General features: G+C 57.5%; 2 protein-coding genes across 4 annotated transcripts in view; both read left to right on the forward strand.

Annotated features, from left to right (window-relative positions):
- Positions 1-4,314: 4,314 nt before the first annotated feature.
- EMILIN1 (elastin microfibril interfacer 1) lies at positions 4,315-12,025 on the forward strand. Its single transcript, XM_040623011.1, has 8 exons — positions 4,315-4,897; positions 5,822-5,947; positions 6,401-6,621; positions 7,717-9,651; positions 10,025-10,141; positions 10,565-10,582; positions 10,735-10,872; positions 11,265-12,025. The coding sequence occupies exons 1-8, from the start codon at positions 4,728-4,730 to the stop codon at positions 11,600-11,602; spliced, it is 3,063 nt and encodes a 1,020-aa protein (XP_040478945.1). The 5' UTR covers positions 4,315-4,727; the 3' UTR covers positions 11,603-12,025.
- A 356-nt stretch (positions 12,026-12,381) lies between these two features.
- The window catches only part of KHK (ketohexokinase), a 10,798-nt gene continuing 2,047 nt past the window's right edge, over positions 12,382-21,132 (forward strand). The window contains exons 1-4 of one of the 3 annotated variants that reach the window (XM_008700338.2): positions 12,382-12,981; positions 16,183-16,299; positions 18,289-18,423; positions 20,563-20,635. In XM_008700338.2, coding sequence (XP_008698560.1) covers positions 12,890-12,981; positions 16,183-16,299; positions 18,289-18,423; positions 20,563-20,635 — 417 coding nt within the window. In that variant the 5' untranslated portion in view covers positions 12,382-12,889. Of the gene's footprint in view, positions 12,982-16,182; positions 16,300-18,288; positions 18,424-18,610; positions 18,746-20,562; positions 20,636-21,132 lie in introns of all 3 variants that reach the window. The other 2 variants (XM_008700340.2, XM_008700339.2) reach the window with 2 other exon arrangements.

The following is a 21,132-nucleotide window of genomic DNA, read 5'->3' on the forward strand; positions in this document are numbered from 1 at the left end:
CATCAGTTTGTCCTTCATGCTCCAGGCCAATGACTCCGAAGCTCAGTCTCTGCCTTTAGCAGTCTGTAATTCCCCTGGCCGCCCCCATTTCAGCCCCCAGCCTCCACCCAGTATTTCCCAGAAGTTTCCTATTTAGAATCCCAAGCCCATGTCCCCTCCACATAATAGGGAAACCCCAGGCGTGTACTTCCTCCTCATGTGTCCCTCAGAGAGTGGTCTGTTCCCAGCTCTGCTCTGGGAGAGTGAGGGTCTAGGTCTTAAAGGATTACACACATTATGCTTTGTGGCTCCTGGAAATTTGAAGCAGATCCAAGTCCAACCAGACGCTTAGATCTACTGTTAAGACAGACCTAGACCCTGGAAAGCCGACTTTCTAGACTGCAAATGACAGGAGGGAAGGCCTTGGAAGTGCTTCAGATTTCCAAGGCTGTCCTGAAACAATTGACCATAGACTTTCAGAGCTGAAGGGGGCCTTCAAGATCATTTTACAAAGAAGGAAACTGAGGCCCAGAAGATAGTTGATTTGACCAGGATTCTACAAATGATTTGAAACCGTCACCTGATCCGCTTTCCTCTATTCCACGCTCTATGTCCAACCATGGACTCGATGGGTTATCCTACGGTCAGGGACAAGAGGAAAAGGATTTGTTTTAGAACCATCCAGAAATATCCTTCACCTCCCAGAACATGCTGTGCCTAGGTCAGCGACTCTTAATCAGCCTTGAATAGGTCATTTGGCCTACTGCCTGGAGGAACTGAAATTAAAAATGGTCCCCAGGACTAAACTAGACTCAGCTAAGAACTAACAAAGCTTGAAAAAAGCTTGGGTGGAAAAACATGTGGGAAACGAGACAGGCAAAGCCTCACCCTTGGGGGAATTGGAGGAGGGTGAGAATCTGGGGGAGGGGCATATGTGGAACTTAATCTCTGCAATTAGTGTGACATTTTCAAGGAAAAGACATGAGTTTAGGATTAGTCTGCGGAGTGAAAAAGCAACAAGACCCAGGAAAGGGGCCTGGGCCCCAAGTCCAGAGAGGTTGGCTCTTAAAGTATGGTACCTGCAGAAAGGATTGGAAGGAAAAGGAAAATATGCATTTGATCAGGAGTGGACTTTGGTCTAGAGTCCCCACAAGCTTGAATTCCCATCTACGTTTGCATAAACCAAGGCCCGTTTCCTATTATTCTCCATTTCTTCTTCCCAATATTCAGTCCTCTGACAAGGGCATTGGACATGAAATGCTCCTTACCGCAGGCACCCCCAGCTATCCCAGCCTCCGCACCTGAGCTCGTTGCTTAACCACTGATGGTTGACTGAACGTGTTAGTTGCCCCATATAGCCAAGATTTCCCATTGGCACTAGACCCTTGAAAATCTCCTATCTTGGAAAGGTTATAGAATGGATCTTGTCCTAGTGCCTCCAAGGACTTAGCCATTTTTGATCTCAGGAGTTCTCTTGCCAATTGCTTTGGAAATCTGTGGCTACTTGCTAATACCACCGCCACCACCAGTGCATTTTCTCTAAACTCCGTCTCCATTGCGGCCTGCTTGCCCAACACCTCAGGCCTCCCCAGGGAACCCAGAGCCACTGATTTATTTGAGGTATCACAAACATTCATGTCAGCCCCTAGGTCTTGGCTCCTAATTACAGGACTGAATGAAATGCAACCTACTGCAATGCGATTTCAAAGCCAACATTTTTGGCTTGACACACTTAAAATACAACAGATTTTTAAACTTAAGCGAGGCACCCATTTAAACTTTAAGGAATGAGTGACAGCTGGGCAGTGACAAGATGGCTGGGATGACTTTTCAGGTTGTCAGAGGCCCCCTGAAGGGAGAGACGGCGTGGGGGGCGGGGGCAAGATCTGAGAAAAAACTCACAGCAGCAGCCTGGGCAACCTGAAGTGCGGTGGCCTCCGGCCAGGGCCAGGGCCAGGGCCTAGACCTGATGCAGAGACGAGGGACAACGCTGCAACCTTCCACCGACAGCAGCTCTCCAATCAGGATCTCCTGGGACTGTTTCCTTCAAGTCTCTCTTTGCACCAGTCCCCACACTCCTAAGGGGCAGCCACACATTTCCATTTCTGTGGATTCGAGCATTCACTTTCACCATCCTTTCTTTTTGCCAACATTTCTCCCAGCCACCAAGATCACACACTGGGCCATAGGACCTCAGAGGCAGATCACACAGAGTCACATTGAAGAGTTGGTGGCATCCTTTCTCATGGCTTCCGACTATTGCCCTGCAAATGGTTCCCAGAAACAAGACCCACATCTCTGACCATCTCCTGGACACTTATTGCCATCCAGCTATGTTATTCTCATCGTAAACTCAGTATGTCCAGACTAAGGTCATCCTTCTTTGAAAGCCATTCGTCATCTTGACTTCCCCATCCTGGCTCAAACCCCAGAATCTTCTGTGATGTCTCCCTTCCTCTGGCCCCTCATTACCCGGGTATTCCCCGAGCAACCACAGCCTTCTCTTTCCGGGATGCATCACTTTGCAGTGTAGAATTTCGAAGGCGCCTCAGACAGTAGCCAACAGACCTCTAGCGGAGTCATGGCATTGGTTCGCAGTGGTCACATTACTTAAAGGAGGAGCTGGAACCAACGTCCTTGTGCCTAAAACCCTGCCCATGGCTCTTGCCCACCACGTCTTCTTTCTGAAGGCCTATCAAGCTCCTACTCAAAAACTTGTAATCCAAGCTCTTAACCAGTCATCTAGGTCTTCCCCAATTTTTCCACAATCGACTTCTCTGACTTTCTGTTCCCACTTTTTCCTGACACAGATAAGAGCTCTTACTAAACATGTACCACGTGCCAGGCATGATTCTAAATGCTTTATGTGTATTAACTTAATCCTCACAAACCTAGGAAGGAGGGTGCTGTTACGATTCCCATGTTGAGAAATGAGGAAACTGAGGCAGGCCTCCTTCCCCAGCCTGCAGTCTCTCCCCTCCCCCCATCTCTGTGCTTCACTTTTTTCCCCAACACTGTTCAGCCTCTCTCTCTCTTCCAACAGCTCTCGTCTGACTCCCCCGAGCATCCAGCTGTCTTTCCCCTCCCCTTACCCAGAACACATCATCCATTTGTCTGGCCCCCTTGGCACACTGTCTGTCCTGCTTTGTGTTGGTTGTTTTGGTGCCTGTGGCCCATTCCCCAGCGGTCCCAGGTGCTCGTTCCAGAGTGTTACACAGGCCTTTGCTCCCCGGGCACCTCCACGCAGCACGCTCACCTCCCTTCTGTCTGGTACTTCTGCTTCGCTCTTGCAAGCAAGCACCCCTCCACACAGGGACACCTGGGCCCGAGCACCGTGCTGAGGCCAGATGGTGAATGGGGGCCAGCTGACAGATTCGGACTCCTCTCAAGAGGAGCTTTCAGGTCAGGCTGGTGGTTGAGTGTGACTGAGTTCCTTGCCCGCCACAGAGCCTCTGAGGCTTGCCTCCGGGCTGGGGAAGGACTTCCTTTGGGCTCCATAGATACAGATACCACCTGGTCTGCCTCGCTCCTTCCCTTCCCCCACTTCTGGCCTGACCTTCACCGAGACAAGCCTGAGATCCATATTCATGTGGTTTTTTGAGAATGAGTCCTCCTCTCTTGCCCATGTCCTCTCCATGCCTGATGGAAGGCTGCGTGCCCTCACTTCCAAATTCCTTTCTTCCTCTTCTGGCTTCTCAGAATTTCCTGCCTGCCTCAGTGGAGTCCTTTTCCTCCTTGTCCCTGGCCCAGTAGCCCTCTCTCCTCTCCTCCTGCTTTGTCCCAAGTCACTGACCTAGGTATGTAGATTCTAATCGGAGCCCTGCGCTTGGCCTGCCCGGACAGGATACTTAGCTGTTCTGGGCCTCATTGTTCACATCTGTAAAAGGAGGCAGCTGGACTAGAAGGTGAGTGATGTCCTTTTACACTCCTCCCCCCTCCTCTTCCCTCCTGGCTCCCCTCTCGGGTCTTCTCTCTCAGGGGAGGCTTGCCCTAGCCCCAGGGGAGCTGTGGCTCCAGCTCCCGTTCCCTGTCTAAGCGACCAGCCCTGGGCCTCCTCCCCAGCCCTGGCCCCGGCTCCACTCCATGTGGCCCGTCTGAGAGGCTGGCCCCAAGCCTGGCGGCAACTCCACATTTCTCTGTTTTTCCTTTTTTTTTCCTCTCTTTCCCGGAGTTAACAAGAAGCAGATGTGGCGCGCGATGGTTGGAGAGGTGGGGGGAGGAAGGGGGAGGCTGGACCGCCAGCCAGACAGGGGGGAAGGGAGTGTGCAAGAGAGGGAGGCGGGAGGCCAGGGCCCGCCCCACAGCCACTCTTGCGCCTCTCAACAGCCACAGGGGCAAAGCCCTGTCACCTCCAGGATCCGGTCACTGGGGAAAACAGATAGGGAGACCAGAGGAGGGCCAGCTGGGGCAAGGGGGTGGAGGCCCAGGAAACAGCATCTGAGAGGGGCAGGGACCAGGCACAGGAGGCCAGGGGGGCACAGAGAACAAACTCCCCTCAGCAGTGGAGAATAGGAGAGCGGAAGGAACCGAGGGAGGGACGGACAGGAGCCTGAGGAGGAAAGAGGAGGGGGAGAGGGGTCAGGCCAGGCGGCCAAGAAGGAGGCGTGTGGCTGGGGGCTGCCGCAGGAAGCTGGGCGCAGGACCCGGCCAGCGCTGTCCCTTGGAGCAGCGGCATCCCCTGCTCCAGACAGAGGCGCCAGCGGCCAGGCCGGGATGTGCCTCTGAGGGCCCCCGCGGAGCACCCCACCATGGCTCCCAGCACCCTCTGGAGCTGCTGCTTCTGCTGCCTGCTGACCACAGCCGTGGGGGCAGCTAGCTACCCTCCTCGCGGTTATAGCCTCTACACGGGGGGCGGTGGAGCCCTCAGCCCTGGGGAACCCCAGGCCCAGAGCGCCCCCCGTCCTGCCAGCCGCCACAGGTAAGAGTCTGGGTCCCAGCCCAGGGTGGGTCAGAAGGTGGGTATCCTGGCCCCCGCCTTGGCTACCCTCCCCAGGGCCGTGTGCCCTAATGCGGGGAGGAGGGGGAGAGGAAGCCCAGGCATCAGGTGGCTCCACACAAGCCCACCTTCCTGCGGAGCATTTCTAGGGCCCCCTAAATAGACAGGTCCCCCTCTAACCTCAGGGGGACCTGTAGTTAGGAGCCCAGGGAAACAACCACGAGGGGCCTGGGCCAGGCCTTCCTGCAAGCTGCCAGCTGCACACCAGCCTGGTATCCTCCGGCAGACCTTTATCCCTTCCTCGGGCTTCACGGGCCCATCCAGTAATCTGTGATTCCTTCTGACACAGCTCCTGCTCTGTTTCTTTGGGCTCTCCAGCCGGACACAGATCAAAGGCCAGCCTGAATGGGGCCAAGAGTGTAGAACGCAAGCCCCAATGGGGGCAGGGCTCATCAATGGCTTATTCTCTACTTAACCCTGAGCTGGACCCCTGCCTGCCCTGTCCTCTCCCCTGAGGGGTGGGTGGAAGCCAGCATCCAGGGGATCACCAGAGGGACCCAGCCAGCTGGCTCAGACAGGCCACGCCAAGCTGGGGATTGACACAGAAAGGGACATGAATGAATGTGTGAATTCAGAGGCTCCCCAGGACCCCCCAGCAATGAGGATCAACTTCTCGTAGTTATGGTTTTCCATTCTGTTCCTTCTCTCACTGTCTTGAAAAGTCTTTACCAACTCCTACTGCTCAGGAAAGCGTGGGGGCAGCTGCCCCTGCCAAAGCCCTGGCTCCCACTGGTCCCCAGGGGCCCTTTATCTTTGGACCCTCCCTCAGCCTCTCTGGTAGCCCCTGGGTCCTCCTCTGGGGCTTGTGTCTCTGGCCCTTGGGCCCAGGTGGGGTTGTACCTGCAGGAACTGGTGTGCCTACGTGGTGACCCGGACAGTGAGCTGCGTCCTTGAGGATGGAGTGGAGACCTTCGTCAAGCCTGACTACCAGCCCTGTGGCTGGGGCCAGCCTCAGTGTCCCCGCAGCATCATGTGAGCTCCCGTGCTGGGGGTTGGGTACTTGGTGGGGGCTGGGCTCGGGCAGAAGGAGGGCAGCCAACTCAGGGAATTTGTACAAAGCAGGCAGCCAGGGGCAGGACCAGGGGCTTCAGTCAGAAGCCCCCGAGGCGACAGTTTGGGGTGGATACTGGAGGCAAAGTTACCTGGGCCACCCCACCAGCCCCCACATGCCTTCTCTGCGCTGAGTCGCCCAAGATGAGGAGTTCGAGGCTCCAGCATAGGACGGGGAGGAAGAACAGGGATTTGGCCCTCGGCCAGCAAGCTGACAGCTGTCAACTGAGCTCAGCCACATGCTGGACAGTAAGGGGGACTCAGCCTGAGGAACAGGCCTCGTCCACCCCCAGCAGCTGCCCATCTCTGAGGACAGGGCCCAGGGTCACTGACAGTACAGGGAGGAGTAAAGAGGCCTCCCTCTGCCTCTCCCAGGTACCGCAGCTTCCTCCGCCCTCGCTACCGAGTGGCCTACAAGACCGTGACGGATATGGAGTGGAGGTGCTGTCAGGGGTATGGGGGTGATGACTGTGCTGAGGGTCCCGCCCCAGCGCTGGGTCCTGCACCCACCACACCACGCCCCCGGCCCCGGCCCGCGCGCCCCAACCTCTCTGGCTCCAGTGCGGGAAGCCACCTGAGTGGACTAGGTGGGGAAGGTGAGTATGGGAGGCACTGGGGAGAGAAGTGGGAGCCGGTGCTGGCCGGAAAATGTGGGGCCAGGCTGCCGAAGGAAAAGCTCCACGCGCCAAGTCAGAAGAAGGGGACAGAGGAAGTAAGAGAGATCCCTGAGAGTCTCTGCCTGCGCGTGCACTGTGTGTGTGTGTGTGTGTGTGTGTGTGTGTGTGTGTGTGAGTCAGATAGAAACTGAGAATGAGAGCAAGAGAAAAAGAAGGCAGAGAAAGAGGATGCGCTCACGCACGCCCACGTGTGGCCGAGATACTTCCTAGTTGGGAACCGCTGCGGGAGGACGGGGGCATTCCTTCCAGAAGCTTGGTCACCAAGGGGATAGACAGTTCAGACTACAAGTCCTAGAATGCACCGCACTGACTACAGGTCCCAGGCCCCTCGGGGGCCTCTGGTGATGGCAGGCCCCAGAATGCAGCCGTCCCCATTGCCTTGCCGCGTGTGCGCGCGCTGGGCACTGCGGATGTGCTGTTTGCCTGCCAGGGAGATAGTCATGCTGTAATGATGGAAACAGGAACTTCTGGCTGACTGTCCCACCTTCCAGCTAGAGCCCCCGCAGGCTTCCCGTGGAGCCTTGTCTATCCCTGTGGTGTTACGGAGAGTTGTTGCTCAGGAATAGCCCCTGTTGTGGGGTCCACAGTGCCCCCTGCATTCCCATTTCACAGAGGAGGAAGCAATTTCTGAGAGACGCTCTGGACAGTAGACTTGGTGGTCAGAGGGAGGAGCTGGGTTTGAAACTTGGCTCTGCCACTTATTAAACTTGTAATCCGTGGCCCAGTTCCTTCATCTCCTCTGGGTCCCTTTCTCATGGTCTGCACAATGGGAAAACCTGCCGTATCCGCCCAGTGGAGTACGTTGTGAGGGGGAAAAAGCCATGGTACGATGTTGGCCTAGAGGCATTCAGTAAATGGAGTTTCCTTCCGTGTTTTCTTGCCCAAATTCCCCAGCTGAGGGGTGGCCGCATCCGCGGGGACCTCCTGTTGGAGCTGGGGAGAGCAGGGCCTAGGAGGTGGGCACTGAGCTCGGAGGTCCGGCCCCTCTGCCTGATGCCTTCCCCTCCCCGCCAGGTCCTGGGGACTCCGAGAAGGTGCAGCAGCTGGAGGAGCAGGTGCAGAGCCTGACGAAGGAGCTGCAGGGCCTCCGAGGCGTCCTGCAGGGGCTGAGTGGGCGCCTGGCGGAAGACGTGCAGAGGGCTGTGGAGACGGCCTTCAACGGGAGGCAGCCCCCAGCAGACGCGGCGGCCCGGCCGGGCGTGCACAAAACCCTCAGTGAGATCCAGCAGCAGCTGCAGCTCCTGGACAACCGTGTCTCCACCCATGACCAGGAGCTGGGCCACCTCAACAACCATCACACCGGGGGCGGTGGCGGCGGTGGTGGCGGTGGCCGGGCCCTGGACCCCACCCCGGCCCCTCCCGGCCACAGCGAGGAGCTGCTGCGGGAACTGGAGCGGCGGCTGCAGGACTCCTGCTCCGTGTGCCTGGCGGGGCTCGAGGGCTTCCGCCGGCAGCAGCAGGAGGACAGAGAGCGGCTGCGGGCCCTGGAGAAGCTACTGGCCTCCGTGGAGGAGCGGCAACGGCAGCTCCCCGGGCCGGCCATGGGCCGCAGGCCCCTTCAGGAGTGCTGCCCTCCCGAGCTGGGCCGGCGGCTGGCCGAGCTGGAGCGGAGGCTGGATGTAGTGGCTGGCTCGGTGACCGTGCTGAGTGGGCGGCGAGGCACCGAGCTGGGAGGAGCAGCGGGGCAGGGGGGCCACCCCCCGGGCTATACCAGCTTGGCGTCCCGCCTCTCTCGCCTGGAGGACCAATTCAACTCCACTCTGGGTCCCTCAGAGGAACAGGAGGAGGGCTGGCCTGGGCGTCCTGGGGGCCTGGGCCACTGGCTGCCCGCTGCCCGGGGCCGATTCGAAAAGCTGGAGGGACTGTTGGCCAACGTGAGCGGGGTGCTGGGCGGGCGGCTGGATCTGCTGGAAGAGCAGGTGGCAGGAGCCGTGCAAGCGTGCGGGCAGCTCTGCTCTGGGGCCCCTGGGGAGCAGGACTCCCAGGTCAGCGAGATCCTCAGTGCCTTGGAGCGCAGGGTGCTAGACAGCGAGGGGCAGCTGCGTCTGATGGGCTCAGGCCTGCACAAAGTGGGCGCAGCTGGGGAGGCCCAGCGAGCTGCACTGGAGGAACTGCAAGGGGTCGTGGGCCAGCTCCAGGGTCGCGTGGACGTGCAGGACGAGACAATCACTGAGTTTGCACTGCAGCTGAATCTCACAGCCACACGACTGGGCCAACTGGAGGGACTACTGCAGGCCCGTGGGGATGAGGGCTGCGGGGCCTGTGGTGGTGTCCAAGAGGAGCTGGGCCGCCTTCGGGATGGTGTGGAGCGCTGCTCCTGCCCCCTGTTGCCCCCACGGGGCCCTGGGGCTGGCCCAGGTGTCGGGGGACCCAGCCGAGGGCCTCTGGATGGCTTCAGTGTGTTTGGGGGGAGCTCAGGCTCAGCCCTCCAGGCCCTGCAAGGAGAGCTCTCTGAGGTTATTCTCACCTTCAGCTCTCTCAACGACTCACTGCATGAGCTCCAGACCACTGTGGAGGGCCAGGGTGCTGATCTGGCTGACCTAGGAGCCACCAAGGACCGTATCATCTCGGAGATTAACAGGCTGCAGCAGGAGGCCACAGAGCATGCTACAGAGAGTGAGGAGCGCTTCCGAGGCCTGGAAGAGGGACAGGCACAGGCTGGCCAGTGCCCCAGCCTAGAGGGGCGATTGGGCCGCCTTGAGGGAGTCTGTGAGCGGTTGGACACAGTGGCCGGGGGACTGCAGGGCCTGCGAGAGGGCCTTTCCAGACACGTGGCTGGGCTCTGGGCTGGACTGCGGGAAACCAACAGCACCAGCCAGACACAGGCAGCCTTGCTAGAGAAGCTGCTAGGGGGCCAGGCAGGCCTGGGCAGGCGGCTCGGTGCCCTTAACAGCTCTGTGCTGCTACTGGAGGACCAGCTTCACCAGCTCAGTCTGAAGGACCTCACTGGTGAGGGGGCAAAAGGAGGCATGCGGTGGGAGGTGGGGGGACCCCCTTCAAGTCCTTTCCTTCTCCTCCCTTCCTCCACAACAGCCAGTCTTAACCTTATATGCATTCTCCTTGCTCTGCCCAGCATGAATTACAGACCCACCACTGTCCCAGGGGTTGGTTCGTCCACAAGAGATGATCCAAGCTCCCAGCTCCCCACTCTCCCCTGGCAGCTCAGACAGGCCGGTGGGTAGGGGTGGAGTGCTGCTCTGCCAGCCAAGTATCCAGCATGGGTAGCCAGGGGCCCCACCAACCTGCCCATGGAGCCATGACCTGCCTTGTCCTTTGGAAACTCCTTTTATGGCTTTCCTTCAACTTAATTTTGTCACTGTAGGGCCCGCGGGTGAGGCCGGTCACCCAGGGCCTCCTGGGATACAGGGACCACCAGGCCCTGCCGGACCTCCAGGACTTCCAGGCAAGGATGGACAAAGGGGGCCCATTGGGCCACCAGGTATGTGGACTGAGATCCCTACGGCAGCCAGGGCTCCCCATACCTCTAGCAACCCTAGGCTTGGCATTCATTCCTTTTGGAACTTGACAGAGAAGGGAGGAAAGGGGCAAGGAGTTGGGAGAGGGGGGTCCTACATGGCTGACAGTGACTAGGAGCTAGGACAGTCACTGTATGGGCTAGTTGGATATGGTGGCCTTAGTGCTGTATTGAACACTAAGGTTGAGCTCGCAGGGCTATGGGAGGTGTGAAAGGCTGGGGGCTAGTTGAACTGAATGGACCCTATTCCTCCTTTTCTTGATACCCCCATTCCTGCTTTGGAGTCTGTGGGACACCTAGCACAGCAAAAGAGACTCAGCAGATGTTTGCTGAGTGACTTAGTGAGAGCTGCCCCACTTCTCACTGCTCCCTCTCCTCTTCCCACAGGTCCCCAAGGAGAGCAGGGTAAGTTCCCCTCATTCGGTGCTGGAGGGAGGGGAACTGAACTAGGGGTTAGAGACCCAAGGCAGCCCTGGAGGGAGAGATCCAGGAGGGGAAGGGGGCCTGGCAGCTCTGCACTGAGCATCCACTCTGACCCCCACCTTACCCCTACCCAGGAGTGGAGGGGGCACCAGCGGCCCCTGTGCCCCGGGTGGCCTTTTCAGCTGCCCTCAGTTTGCCACGGTCGGAACCGGGCACAGTGCCCTTCGACAGAGTCCTGCTCAACGATGGCGGCTACTATGATCCAGAGACTGGTAAGCCTGGAAGCAGACTGGCTGGGCAACGGGACAGGCCGGGGAGGCTGTGCAGCGGTATGTTCTCATTCTTGCCCCCTTGGGCGAGGGGAATATTTTCATGCTCTGGTTTGGGGAGACCACTGTTTCCTTCATTTATTCATTCTCACCACAGCTTGGGCTAAGGGTGGGGGGAAGGAGTGCTTCTGTTTGGGGGCCTTTATTGGGGGCCTGGGGATGCCTAATGAACAAAACACCAAATTCCCTGGCCTGGTGCAACTTACATTCTAGTGCAAGACACGTGACAAGACCCAGCATGTCTCTCCTTAGTCCCGGAGTTCTGGGTGGGCTCCCCAACACCTCCCTGGCCCCTGCCACCCGTCTCCCCTCCTGACTGCCATCCTTGTCCCCAGGCGTGTTCACAGCACCGCTGGCCGGGCGCTACTTGCTAAGCGCCGTGCTGACTGGGCACCGGCATGAGAAAGTGGAGGCCGTGCTGTCCCGTTCCAACCTGGGCGTGGCCCGCATAGACTCCGGCGGCTATGAGCCTGAGGGCCTGGAGAATAAGCCGGTGGCCGAGAGCCAGCCCAGCCCCGGCGCCCTGGGCGTCTTCAGCCTCATCCTGCCGCTGCAGGCTGGAGACACGGTCTGCATCGACCTGGTCATGGGGCAGCTGGCGCACTCGGAGGAGCCGCTCACCATCTTCAGCGGAGCCCTGCTCTATGGGGAGCTGGAGCTAGAACAGGTGTAGACAGGAGGCTGGGCCCGACCAGCCCGAAGTGTCTACGCCGGCCAAAGAGCCAGCGGGGGTGACGAGCCTCCCCGAGCTCCCCGCCTGGGACGGGGCTCGGTCCTGGCACTCCAGCCCTAGGCGAGCCGGCGTACCCGTACCCTCTTTGGCACAGGCGCCCAGAGCACTCTCTCCTCTCCATGGTCTGAACGCGCCGGGTCGGGGACTCTGGGGTCTCCTCGTCCAGACTTTTGGCCTGCTCGCCGTCCCCTGCAGGGCCCAGACTGCGGAGGAGCCGACCCTCGCACCCTCGCTGCTCCTGCAGCTGGTCTCTAGGCCGATGCAGGGCTCTCCCGAGGGCTCCGGCCCCCACCGCCATACTAAACTATTCAGGAATAAAGACACTTGGTTTTTCTAAAAAAAAAACAAAACAAAAACAAAAACAAAAACAAAAACCGTCTGCTCCAGTATGTGTTCAAGGGTAGAGAGAAGTACAAGGGACGGGGTGAGGGGGGAGCCCTGGGTTCCCTATCCTGGTCTCCCCGACCTCGCTGCTCGGTGGCTCTCCGCGCGCTTGCTGTGCAACCGCCTGCGGAGAGAGGCGCCGGCTGCTTAGGGTCCCAGCCCCGCGCTCCTCCCCCGAATGCCCGTTCCGTCGCCGTCCGCCAGGGGGCCCTGGGAGCCGACTCCCGTCACGTGACCGCCGCTGCTCACCTAGCGGCCTCGGTGCTCCGCGACGGAGGCGGGGCCTCGAGCTGGGATTGGCTGGACCTCGGGGGCGGGGCGCAGCCGCTGCGACGGCGCGAGCGACGGCTGGGGATGAAGGGGGCAGGCCGCAGCTGCGAGGAGTTGCTCAACCGCGCGGCTCTAGGGTCTGCAGTGCGAGCCGCCGGTGCAGGAGAGGGAGGGCCAGCGGGCGCCTTTGTACTGCACTTTTTTTGCATTCAGGAGATTGCTTAGCTGCGCTTTAGAGAGGTTTGCATTAGCTCCGAGCCTGACAAGTGAGGAAACTGAGGCCGAGAAGTGGGAGGCTTTGCCATTTGCTGGGCCACACCACCTGCTAAGGGGAAGCCGGGAACCAAGGCCTCGGGGTCTGCGCTCCCAGGCCCGCTTGAATCCGTGGGCGTGGGGAGCAAGGGACCTGCTCCACTCCCTCCCGGCTGCAGGAGGCTCCCTGGGGGAGGAGCTCGGGCCGCAGAGGAGGAGCCAAGTCAGCCCCAGGAGCAGGGACACAATCCTCTGGGATAAGAGGCAGAGCCCAGGAGGAACCCCGTCAGCCAGGCGGGCAGAAAGCTCTGCGAGCGCCTCATGGAAGACAAGCAGATCCTGTGCGTGGGGCTCGTGGTGCTGGACATCATCAATGTAGTGGACAAGTACCCGGAGGAGGACACGGACAGCAGGTAGAGGCGCCCGGGCCCCTCAGAGACCCCAGGGGCCGCTGCAGCTCCACATTTGAGCCCGGCAGCCAAGACCCCAACCCCCCTGGCCCCGCAGTGAGCGTCCAGCCTCGGGAGCTGGTATCCCGTGCCCTCCGCCCCTGAAGACCTGGGGAGAGAATTAAGGCCGTTAATAGTAAGACCCAGGCTTTGGATAGCACTGTATTGGCCAGTTCCCGTTTCAGCAATCATTATCCGCGTTTAGAGACTCTTCCAGATGAAGTGATTTATCCAAGGGCACGCAACTCGTAAGGGGCAGGACCAGCTTCTTTCTTTTTAACAAAAAGACCAATGGACTTGTCTCTCACCAGCATTTAATTCTAATTTACCTACCACCTATATCTCATCTGCTTTTTAGATAAAGTGTGAGGTAGCTTACAGTAACAGGGGTGTGCAGTTAGAGTGCAAGAACCCTTAAAACCATGGTATCTGAGCTTCACTATGGCTTCGGGGCTTGCTGGCACTAGAGGCGAGTTTGGAAATGCTGTGGGTTATGGATAGAGCTGGCTCATGTGCCATGACCAACTTTCCCTGGTGCTAAATTCCAAAAGGCGTTTACCCACCAGAAGTCCTTTTTACAAAATCAGTGAACAACATCCTTCTTGGTTGTCTAGTAGAAGTTGAAGAGTCGCTCGTTGGCTCTTCTATTTACTCTTGATAAGAACCTCACCGTTACACTGTAATCCCAGGAGGGCATTTCTGTGGGGCGGAATCCGTGCCTTTCTCTTGGTGCTGTCTAGTGCTTGGAATACCGAGAATTGCTCCTTGCCTAGCAGTTTTCTCAGCCAAGAACTGAATACAAGGCTAGTTAAGGTTTAACTCAGACAAGACACAGTAGGCTGCTAGCCATGAATACCCAGGTCTCCCTCTTCTAATTGAGGCTTCGGGTCCACCCAGCACTGTCACATACTCTGCTTACAGCAGCCCTTGGGAAGTGTGTAAGGATCAGTCAAATCCTCTCCTTAGAGATGAGGAAGCAGCTACCTCTGTGGAGAAATTAAATAATTATTGTAAGGCCACATAGTTAATGAGTGGCAGAGCAGTAATTACGATTCATAGGAATCTAGTGCTCCAGCCCTCTGTCGTCTCCTGAGCTCCCCCTCCCTTTGCTGCTGCCCATCTCATGGAATTGACCCTTTGCTTTGGGCTGCTTTGTTTGCCAGAGGTTAGAGCCCTTGCGGAGGGGGGGGGGGGCAGGGACAGTGGGGGAAGGGCACAAGGGTAGGCTCTTTTGTAGACCTAGCCAGGTCAAGCCGGCCGCAGGATGCGGGGCACAGTGAGAAGTTAGACCTCCTCTCAAGAGAACAGTGTGGGTTCCAAGGCCGCAGGTCCTCCAAGGACTGGAGGGTCCAGGGAAGACCCGGAGGGCCACTTTCAATGAGAGCTGCAGTCCATTCCCTTTGAGTTTGCTTACGTGGAGAGGCGAGCATAAGGAGATCCTGCCAGCTCCCACCAGGACTGGCTCATTCTGAAGGTGGGCATTCGGGCACCTCTCTAAAGAGACCCTCCCCATGTTCTCCATGCTCCCTGCTCTCAGGACATACCCGCTCCCCCGGACTGCTCCTCTGCGGAGCGGTGTCGTAGTCCATAGGGCCTCTCTCTCTCTCTCTTGTGCCCAGCCCACCCGGCCCACCTCCTGGACTCTTGTGCCTCCCAGGTGAACAAGCCCAAGTGGGGACCCAGTCCTTCCCAGGCATTTCAGCCCCACCTGTCCTAGGGTCTCCGGGCTCCTCAGGCATCTGGGGACTCTCAGGAGCCGCCACCTGGAACTTGGCCAGACCCCTGAGTTATGGCCCTCCCTCCCAGAGTCCAGGCCTAGAAGAGCCTTCCAGAAAGCATCCTCATGCTCAGCAGAGCATTTCCACACAGGACATTGGGTATCAGCGTGCCTTTGAAGGATTTCTGCCAAGTAAAACTGTATACCCTTTCTTGGAAACCTCATCCAAGCTGGGGCCTAACGACTTTCCATTCACAACTACAGGGTACACTGCAGGGGCTTGGGGGTCAGGCCACCTGGGTTCTGATGGCAGCTTTGTCACTAACTATGGGTGTGATCCTGAGTCAGTCAAATCCCACAAGGCTCCCCCTTTCTAATCTGCAGGAAAATTTCTCTAAAGCTCATTGCTTGAGACATGTTCGTCCCTTTACAAATTGGTATCCGTCCTAATGAGATCATGTACCCCTTTTCCCAAGACTAAAGGGAACTTCGGGGTTAAGTTTTGTGTGCCAATATACCTTAGCCCCAAAATTCTGCTTCACGTATTTCTCTTAATTAGTGGTTCTTCTTATTGTAAGCGGCCGCAGTTATTCTTTTTGGAACTGGAAAAATAGAAATAACAGCCTGCACTGTTTGCCCCACAGTCTTGTGCGCGCACGATGAGACATCATTAAAGTGCTTTGATGTGCATAAGTCATTGTTTTTGTTGTTGATAACAACGGAGTCTGGCAGGTGCGTCTCCCGTTGGTCTCCTCAGCGTACACCTTGAGTTAGATTTTCAGCCAAGATAGAGAAAAACTAAAGAAAAAAAAAGGTAGTCGTGGGATGGGATGGCGTGTTAACTAACCTTACTGTGGTAAGGTATTTTGCAATAGGCCCGTTTCAAATCACGTTGTCTATCTTAAATTTACAGAATGTTATATGCCAATTAGAGCTCAATAAAACTGAAAGAAAAGGGAAACAAAAAAAATGGGGAAAAGAACTGGGCTTCACCCAGTAACCTTTAAACTTCTGGCATTCTGTAAGTTCGCTTCCCCTCCACCGCCCCCCACTTAAATGACCTCAGTGTCCAGGTTTGCTCCCTGTCTTACTTATCTTAACCTGAGTTATTATTGAAGTGGGCTCCCCTGCGACGGGAGCAGGTAGCAGATTTGACACCTGTGGGAAGAGGCACTTGGGGTTCTCCAGCAGTCGGGGCTGAAGGTACAGCAGCTCTGGACCTCTGGGAGAGGCGGGTCGTTGTAACTGTAACGGTCACCCACAGTGGAGCCCTCCTTTGTGGTGGACCTGAATGACTGACAACGAGAAGGCTAATCTAGATGCTTCCTGAGGGAGCTCTGCCAGCTTTCACAAGACATGGGCCCTACCCAGGGCACTGTGGCCGGCCTTGCTTATCCATAACCGCACCAGCCTGCTGGAGCTGCAGGGACCCTCCGCGTGTTTTGCAGGTGCTTGTCCCAAAGATGGCAGCGCGGAGGCAACGCGTCCAACTCCTGCACCGTTCTGTCTCTGCTTGGAGCCCCCTGTGCCTTCATGGGCTCGCTGGCCCCGGGCCCTGTTGCCGAGTGAGTGGAGGAGGGAGCGGGAAGGCCTGTCCACAGGTGGGCGGAAAAGAAGGAAGATTTGANGGTGCTCTGGATCCAGAGCGGGCGGGGGCGGAGTGGAGTACCAGCATCCTAGACCCTCCCAGGTGTGGCTTATCTGCGGCTCAGGTGTTAACGCCGTCCTGTTAAGGCTTTCATTTCCGCAGCCTGTTTCCTTGGCCACTCCCCGGAGCCTGCTCAGTTTCCCACCTCTTCCTTCCTTGCTTCCAACAGACTCTGCGGTGGATATGACTTTGCCCTTCTCCATTCCCCGTGGTCCTGGCTATGCTTGCGGCAGAAGGCAGTCAGGGACATGCCGTACCCATCCTCCCCCCGGGATGTCCAGCATCCATGGTCCCAGGGTTTAGGCCCACGGTTTCTTTCCCCGTTGAGGGGGCAGGGCGAGTGCTTGTGTCCCCGTTGTTCACTGAAGCCACAAGAGCAGCCTGCCCGAGGACACCCTGAAGCCACGTGCTAACGCTGGGCCCAGACCCAGGCCCCAGCTCACCCTCTGTGAGGCTGCAGCCCATGATGGCCCACACGCTTTCTCTGTGTTAGCTGCTGTAGGGACCCAAAAGCCCTTTGACCCCCGGCACTGCCAGTTCAGCAAATGCTTATCAGGAGGTGAGGCCCACACTTTGCCCACTGTGGGCACTAGGGCAGGCTGCCAGGTTGCTGGCCTGTGAAGCACAGCCCTTTGAACCCTGGTGTCAGGGGGACTGCTGCCCAAGCCAGGCCCGTGAGCTGCAGCCAGATTCCTTTTCTTGGTGAACTGGCACGAAACAGATCAGGGGGCAAGAGCCTGAGGTGGGACCGAGGGACCTGGAGCCAACAGCTGGTCACTGGTTAACTTTCTTCAGTGGCTGTCTTCCTTCCCAGCAAGAGGCAAGACTGTGGCTTTTGCTTAGGGTACTGGACCCACCCTTATGGAACAATAAGGCTGGAGGTGGGCCATTCCGAATCCCCCCTGTGGTCAACAAACATTCAATGAGCACCCGCCGTGCGCCAGACCCTGTGGGGCAAAAAGGCATTTGGAAAACCAAGCCATAGTTTGCTGCTTGGGAAAGTTTCTATTGAAAGGATCCTTGAGGTGTAAGACGAGGAATGATGCCCCAAGTTGGTACCTATTTACAAGTCCGTATTGTTCAGCTTTGGTGTTGCCAAAAGTGGGGTCCAGCCATAGTAAGGAAGGTCAGGATGGTGGCTGGACTAGTGGCCACAGGACACTGTTTCCAGAGAAGGCCAGGAAACGTGGGGCTGGCCTCCTTGTTCTGTGGATGCTGTCTCCCCGAGGGGCCACCTACTGCTCACTCTGATTGGAGGAGATTCTGGGGTAAGAGCCCTGGCCCAGGCCCACTCTGAGGAGCATTAGGCAGTGGGAGCCAGCTCACTGCTGGAGGGTACGCCTTGCGGCGAGGGAAGAGGGCAATGAGTGGCCTCACCGAGGCAGCGCCACTTCCGGGCATCATGGAGGCAGGTGTCGAATCATGTTAGCACTGCGAGGGCCTTCAGAGAGAAGAGTACCGTGAGGATGTGTGTAGAGGGCAGCTGGGGACAAAGTACCACCTTGGTAATTATTAATTCTGCCGAGGCTTTGCATGAAACAGGCCACGGTGCCCTCGCCTGCTTTGTTCAAACAGGGTGTACATTCTCTAGGCCCCAGATCTACCCCATCCGGTTGTATGAACTTCAGCACATCCTTTCTGGCTTGAGTCAGACTGAAGGACAGGTTCAGGGCTGGAGTTTATAGGCTCTAAGAGAATGTCCCTTAGTGTTTTTCTGAGTTCCAGGCTATGCCTCCCTGCCTCTCCTGCCCCCCCTCTTGCACAGCCTGGGACAGCATGGTGGTTTCCAGTTCCCTCCTGGCCCCCTCTGCTTGCAACCAGGGTCTCTAGTGGCCCTTCTGCCTACCCTCCAGTCCCCAAACCTTTGTCGAGCCGCACCTCCCCCCGGGTTACTCCGTCCCGGCAGTTTTGTCCTGGATGACCTCCGCCGCTATTCTGTGGACCTACGCTACACAGTCTCTCAGACCACAGGCTCTGTCCCCATCTCCACGGTCATCGTCAGCGAGGCCACTGGTAGCCGCACCATCCTACATGCCTACAGGTTTGTACGCCTGTCTGTGCCTTGCCAGCCGCCGCCGCCACCATCACTAACTCTCAGAACAGGACCCTTATTCTCTCAGAGGCCCACGTGCCCCAGCACCCCTCCCCATCCCTGGGAGGTCCAGGCCACTTGTAGGCTCTAATCTGTTGTCTCCTTGCCCTTCCCTTGGCTCGGGCTCCACCCCAAGCTTCCTGGTGGCTGACTTCAGGCAGCGGGGCGTGGATGTGTCCCAGGTGGCCTGGCAGAGCAGAGGGGAAACCCCATGCTCTTGCTGCATCGTCAACAACTCCAGTGGCTCCCGCACCATTGTGCTCTACGACACGTAAGGCCCCCTGGCCTCGCCCTGGCACACCAATCAGTTCCCTCGCTCGCCACCACGGGCATCCCAGCTGCCCGCTCTTTGCCACCTCTCTCTTTGTACCAGAAATTGTCCCCATGCCAAACTGTTCAGTGATTTCTCAATTGTTTTCGATTAGGGGAGAAGTGAGGTGGGGAAGAGATGTGCTTTGCTCTGCCTGGTGACTTGGCCTTGGTCAGCACCAAGGATGGACAGGCAAGCCTGTGCAAAACATAATTCATGATGTGATTCCTCCTTAATTCGTCAATCAGCAGGCCGGGAGTGGATGTGGGGAAATTGTTCTGAGGAGAGAGGGATGGATGGGAGATGTGATTCCAACCATCTTACGCCCTGAAGGGGACCCACTGGAATTTCCAGGGTCAGCCCCAGAGTTGCCAGCCTGCAGCACGGCACCAAGGAGCTGGGTTTGGGTGTTCAGAAGAGATGAGCCCACCACGAAGGTCCCTGCATAATGAAGCCAGGCCACAAGCCACACACAATTCCCAGCCATTGCTGAAGCAGAGGGAAGAGGAACATTGGGTCAGCAGATCAGGGCCATCAGATGCCATGTGAATTGGGGGGAAGGGGTCCCTTTAAAGTCCCAAGCTACTAGGGAAAGGCCCTGTGGACCCAGACCCTTCTCATCTCTCCCAGATTCTCTCCTGAAGAATCACAGACATTTAGTTTACTAAGAACCTAGTGTATGCTAGGTCCTATATCAGGACTGAGGTGGTCCACACCCAGCAGCCCTGGGGTTCAGGCAGTCCCTACTGCCCAGCATGACTCCTGGACCTGGGGGAGAGGGGGCAACTCTCTTAGGACAGGCTTTATGGCCGGCGGTCTCTGGGCTCCCTGTGTCCCAGTGAATAAGTGAGTGGGCATATGTGCTGGCAGTGACCTTGTCCTGGGGCAGTCCTAGTCATCTGCCCATTAAGCAATAATCTGTAGCAACTTCCATCAAGGACAACACATGGGTATTCACAGGAAGAGGAGAGGAGCCCAGAGGAGAAACATTTGTTGCCCACCGACCTCAGTGCAAGCATATCCACACACATTACCTCCAACTGCAACAGGCTGGTGGGATTGGACCCACTTACCAATGGTGAAGCAGCCTCAGAAAGGCCCAGGTACACAGCTAGTTAATTAGGTGGATTCAGCTACAGAACGTGGAGGGGAAGACATAGGTTAGGTGTGGGTCTCTGGTCAAGGCAGACCCTTCCCCAGGGCTCCACACCTAAGTCAGACAAACATAAACTGTTCCTCAAGCACCAACCTTGACCTCGGGTTGCAACATGGCGTTGCCAAACTTAGAACAGTGGTGCTGTCCCTGCTGGGACGCCGGAAGTGAACGGGACCAGACCCAGAGCAGCCATAGCCTTTGTAGTTCACCGGGGCACTGCATGCTGGGAGCGTGGGTGCCACTGGCCAGGGGGAATTCTGGGAATTGTAGTCCCTGGTGCTTGTAGAGTATTCTGGGAGATGTGGTCCCCAAGGCACACTCAACTGGCCTCTTAACACCTGCTGCAGTTGAGTTTTCCCTTAGTTAATACCCAAAGGGCGCCCTAGCAAACTGCCTGTAGCCCGCTGCCTGGATGGAGCTGAGTAGGGCAAGGAGTGGTCAGGAGTTTAGCCTGGAACAGGGCCTGTCGTGGAGCTGAGCCTCAGAAGCCTGTGCTGTCCATCCAGCCTCTGGCCATGCTGCAGGCAGCACCAGGCACAGGGGTCCCAGCAGCCAGTTAGCGATCCGGGCCCTGGCTGACCTCACCCAGCCTTTTCTCTCTCCTTTCTGCCCTGTGACTTAGGAACCTGCCAGATGTGTCTGCTGCAGACTTTGATAAGGTTGATCTGACCCGGTTCAAGTGGATCCACATTGAGGCAAGTCCTGCCCTACCTGTGTTTTGAGGGGCTCACCCTGCCAGCCCCTCCACATATTCTGCCTCCTTCTTAGTTTTTTTGAACCATGAAGTACCTTCGAGATAACTGACTCCAACCCCCCTCAGCCCCTCTCCCATCTTTCTCTGTGTTTTCAGGTAGGACATGAAGGCCCAGAAACCACCTGACTCAGGTTCACACGGCAGGATGTAGGCCTAGGAGCAGGGCGCTGGCTCCGGCCAAAGGCCCCTGCTCTCTGTGTTATAGGCGGCCTGCCTCCTCCACACTCCGGGAAGCCCTGAGTGCTAATCCTAGCCTTGTCATTTAATCCACCATAGGGCCTTAAGAAAGTCTTCTATTCCTTTGTCTCCTCATCAGTGAAATGGGGCGGGGGGCGGGGGTACTGGTCAATAAGCTCTCCAAGGTCCATGACTGCTCTAGAATTTTGAAACCTAGGATGGAGTTCCAGCCCAGCCTCCCTCTGCCCCTATCCACTCCCC

This window comes from Ursus maritimus, unplaced genomic scaffold, assembly GCF_017311325.1.
Source record: "Ursus maritimus isolate PB19 unplaced genomic scaffold, ASM1731132v1 scaffold_6, whole genome shotgun sequence".
Lineage (NCBI taxonomy): Eukaryota > Metazoa > Chordata > Mammalia > Carnivora > Ursidae > Ursus > Ursus maritimus.

What these genes read in the sequence shown, in the direction of transcription:
- EMILIN1 (XM_040623011.1), top strand. Translation starts at nt 4,728, where the DNA reads ATGGCTCCCAGCACCCTCTGGAGCTGCTGCTTCTGCTGCCTGCTGACC. An exon ending in GAGTGGACTAGGTGGGGAAG is followed by an intron (nt 6,622 to 7,716) that starts GTGAGTATGGGA and finishes CCTCCCCGCCAG; the next exon opens with GTCCTGGGGACTCCGAGAAG. An exon ending in CAGTCTGAAGGACCTCACTG is followed by an intron (nt 9,652 to 10,024) that starts GTGAGGGGGCAA and finishes TTGTCACTGTAG; the next exon opens with GGCCCGCGGGTGAGGCCGGT.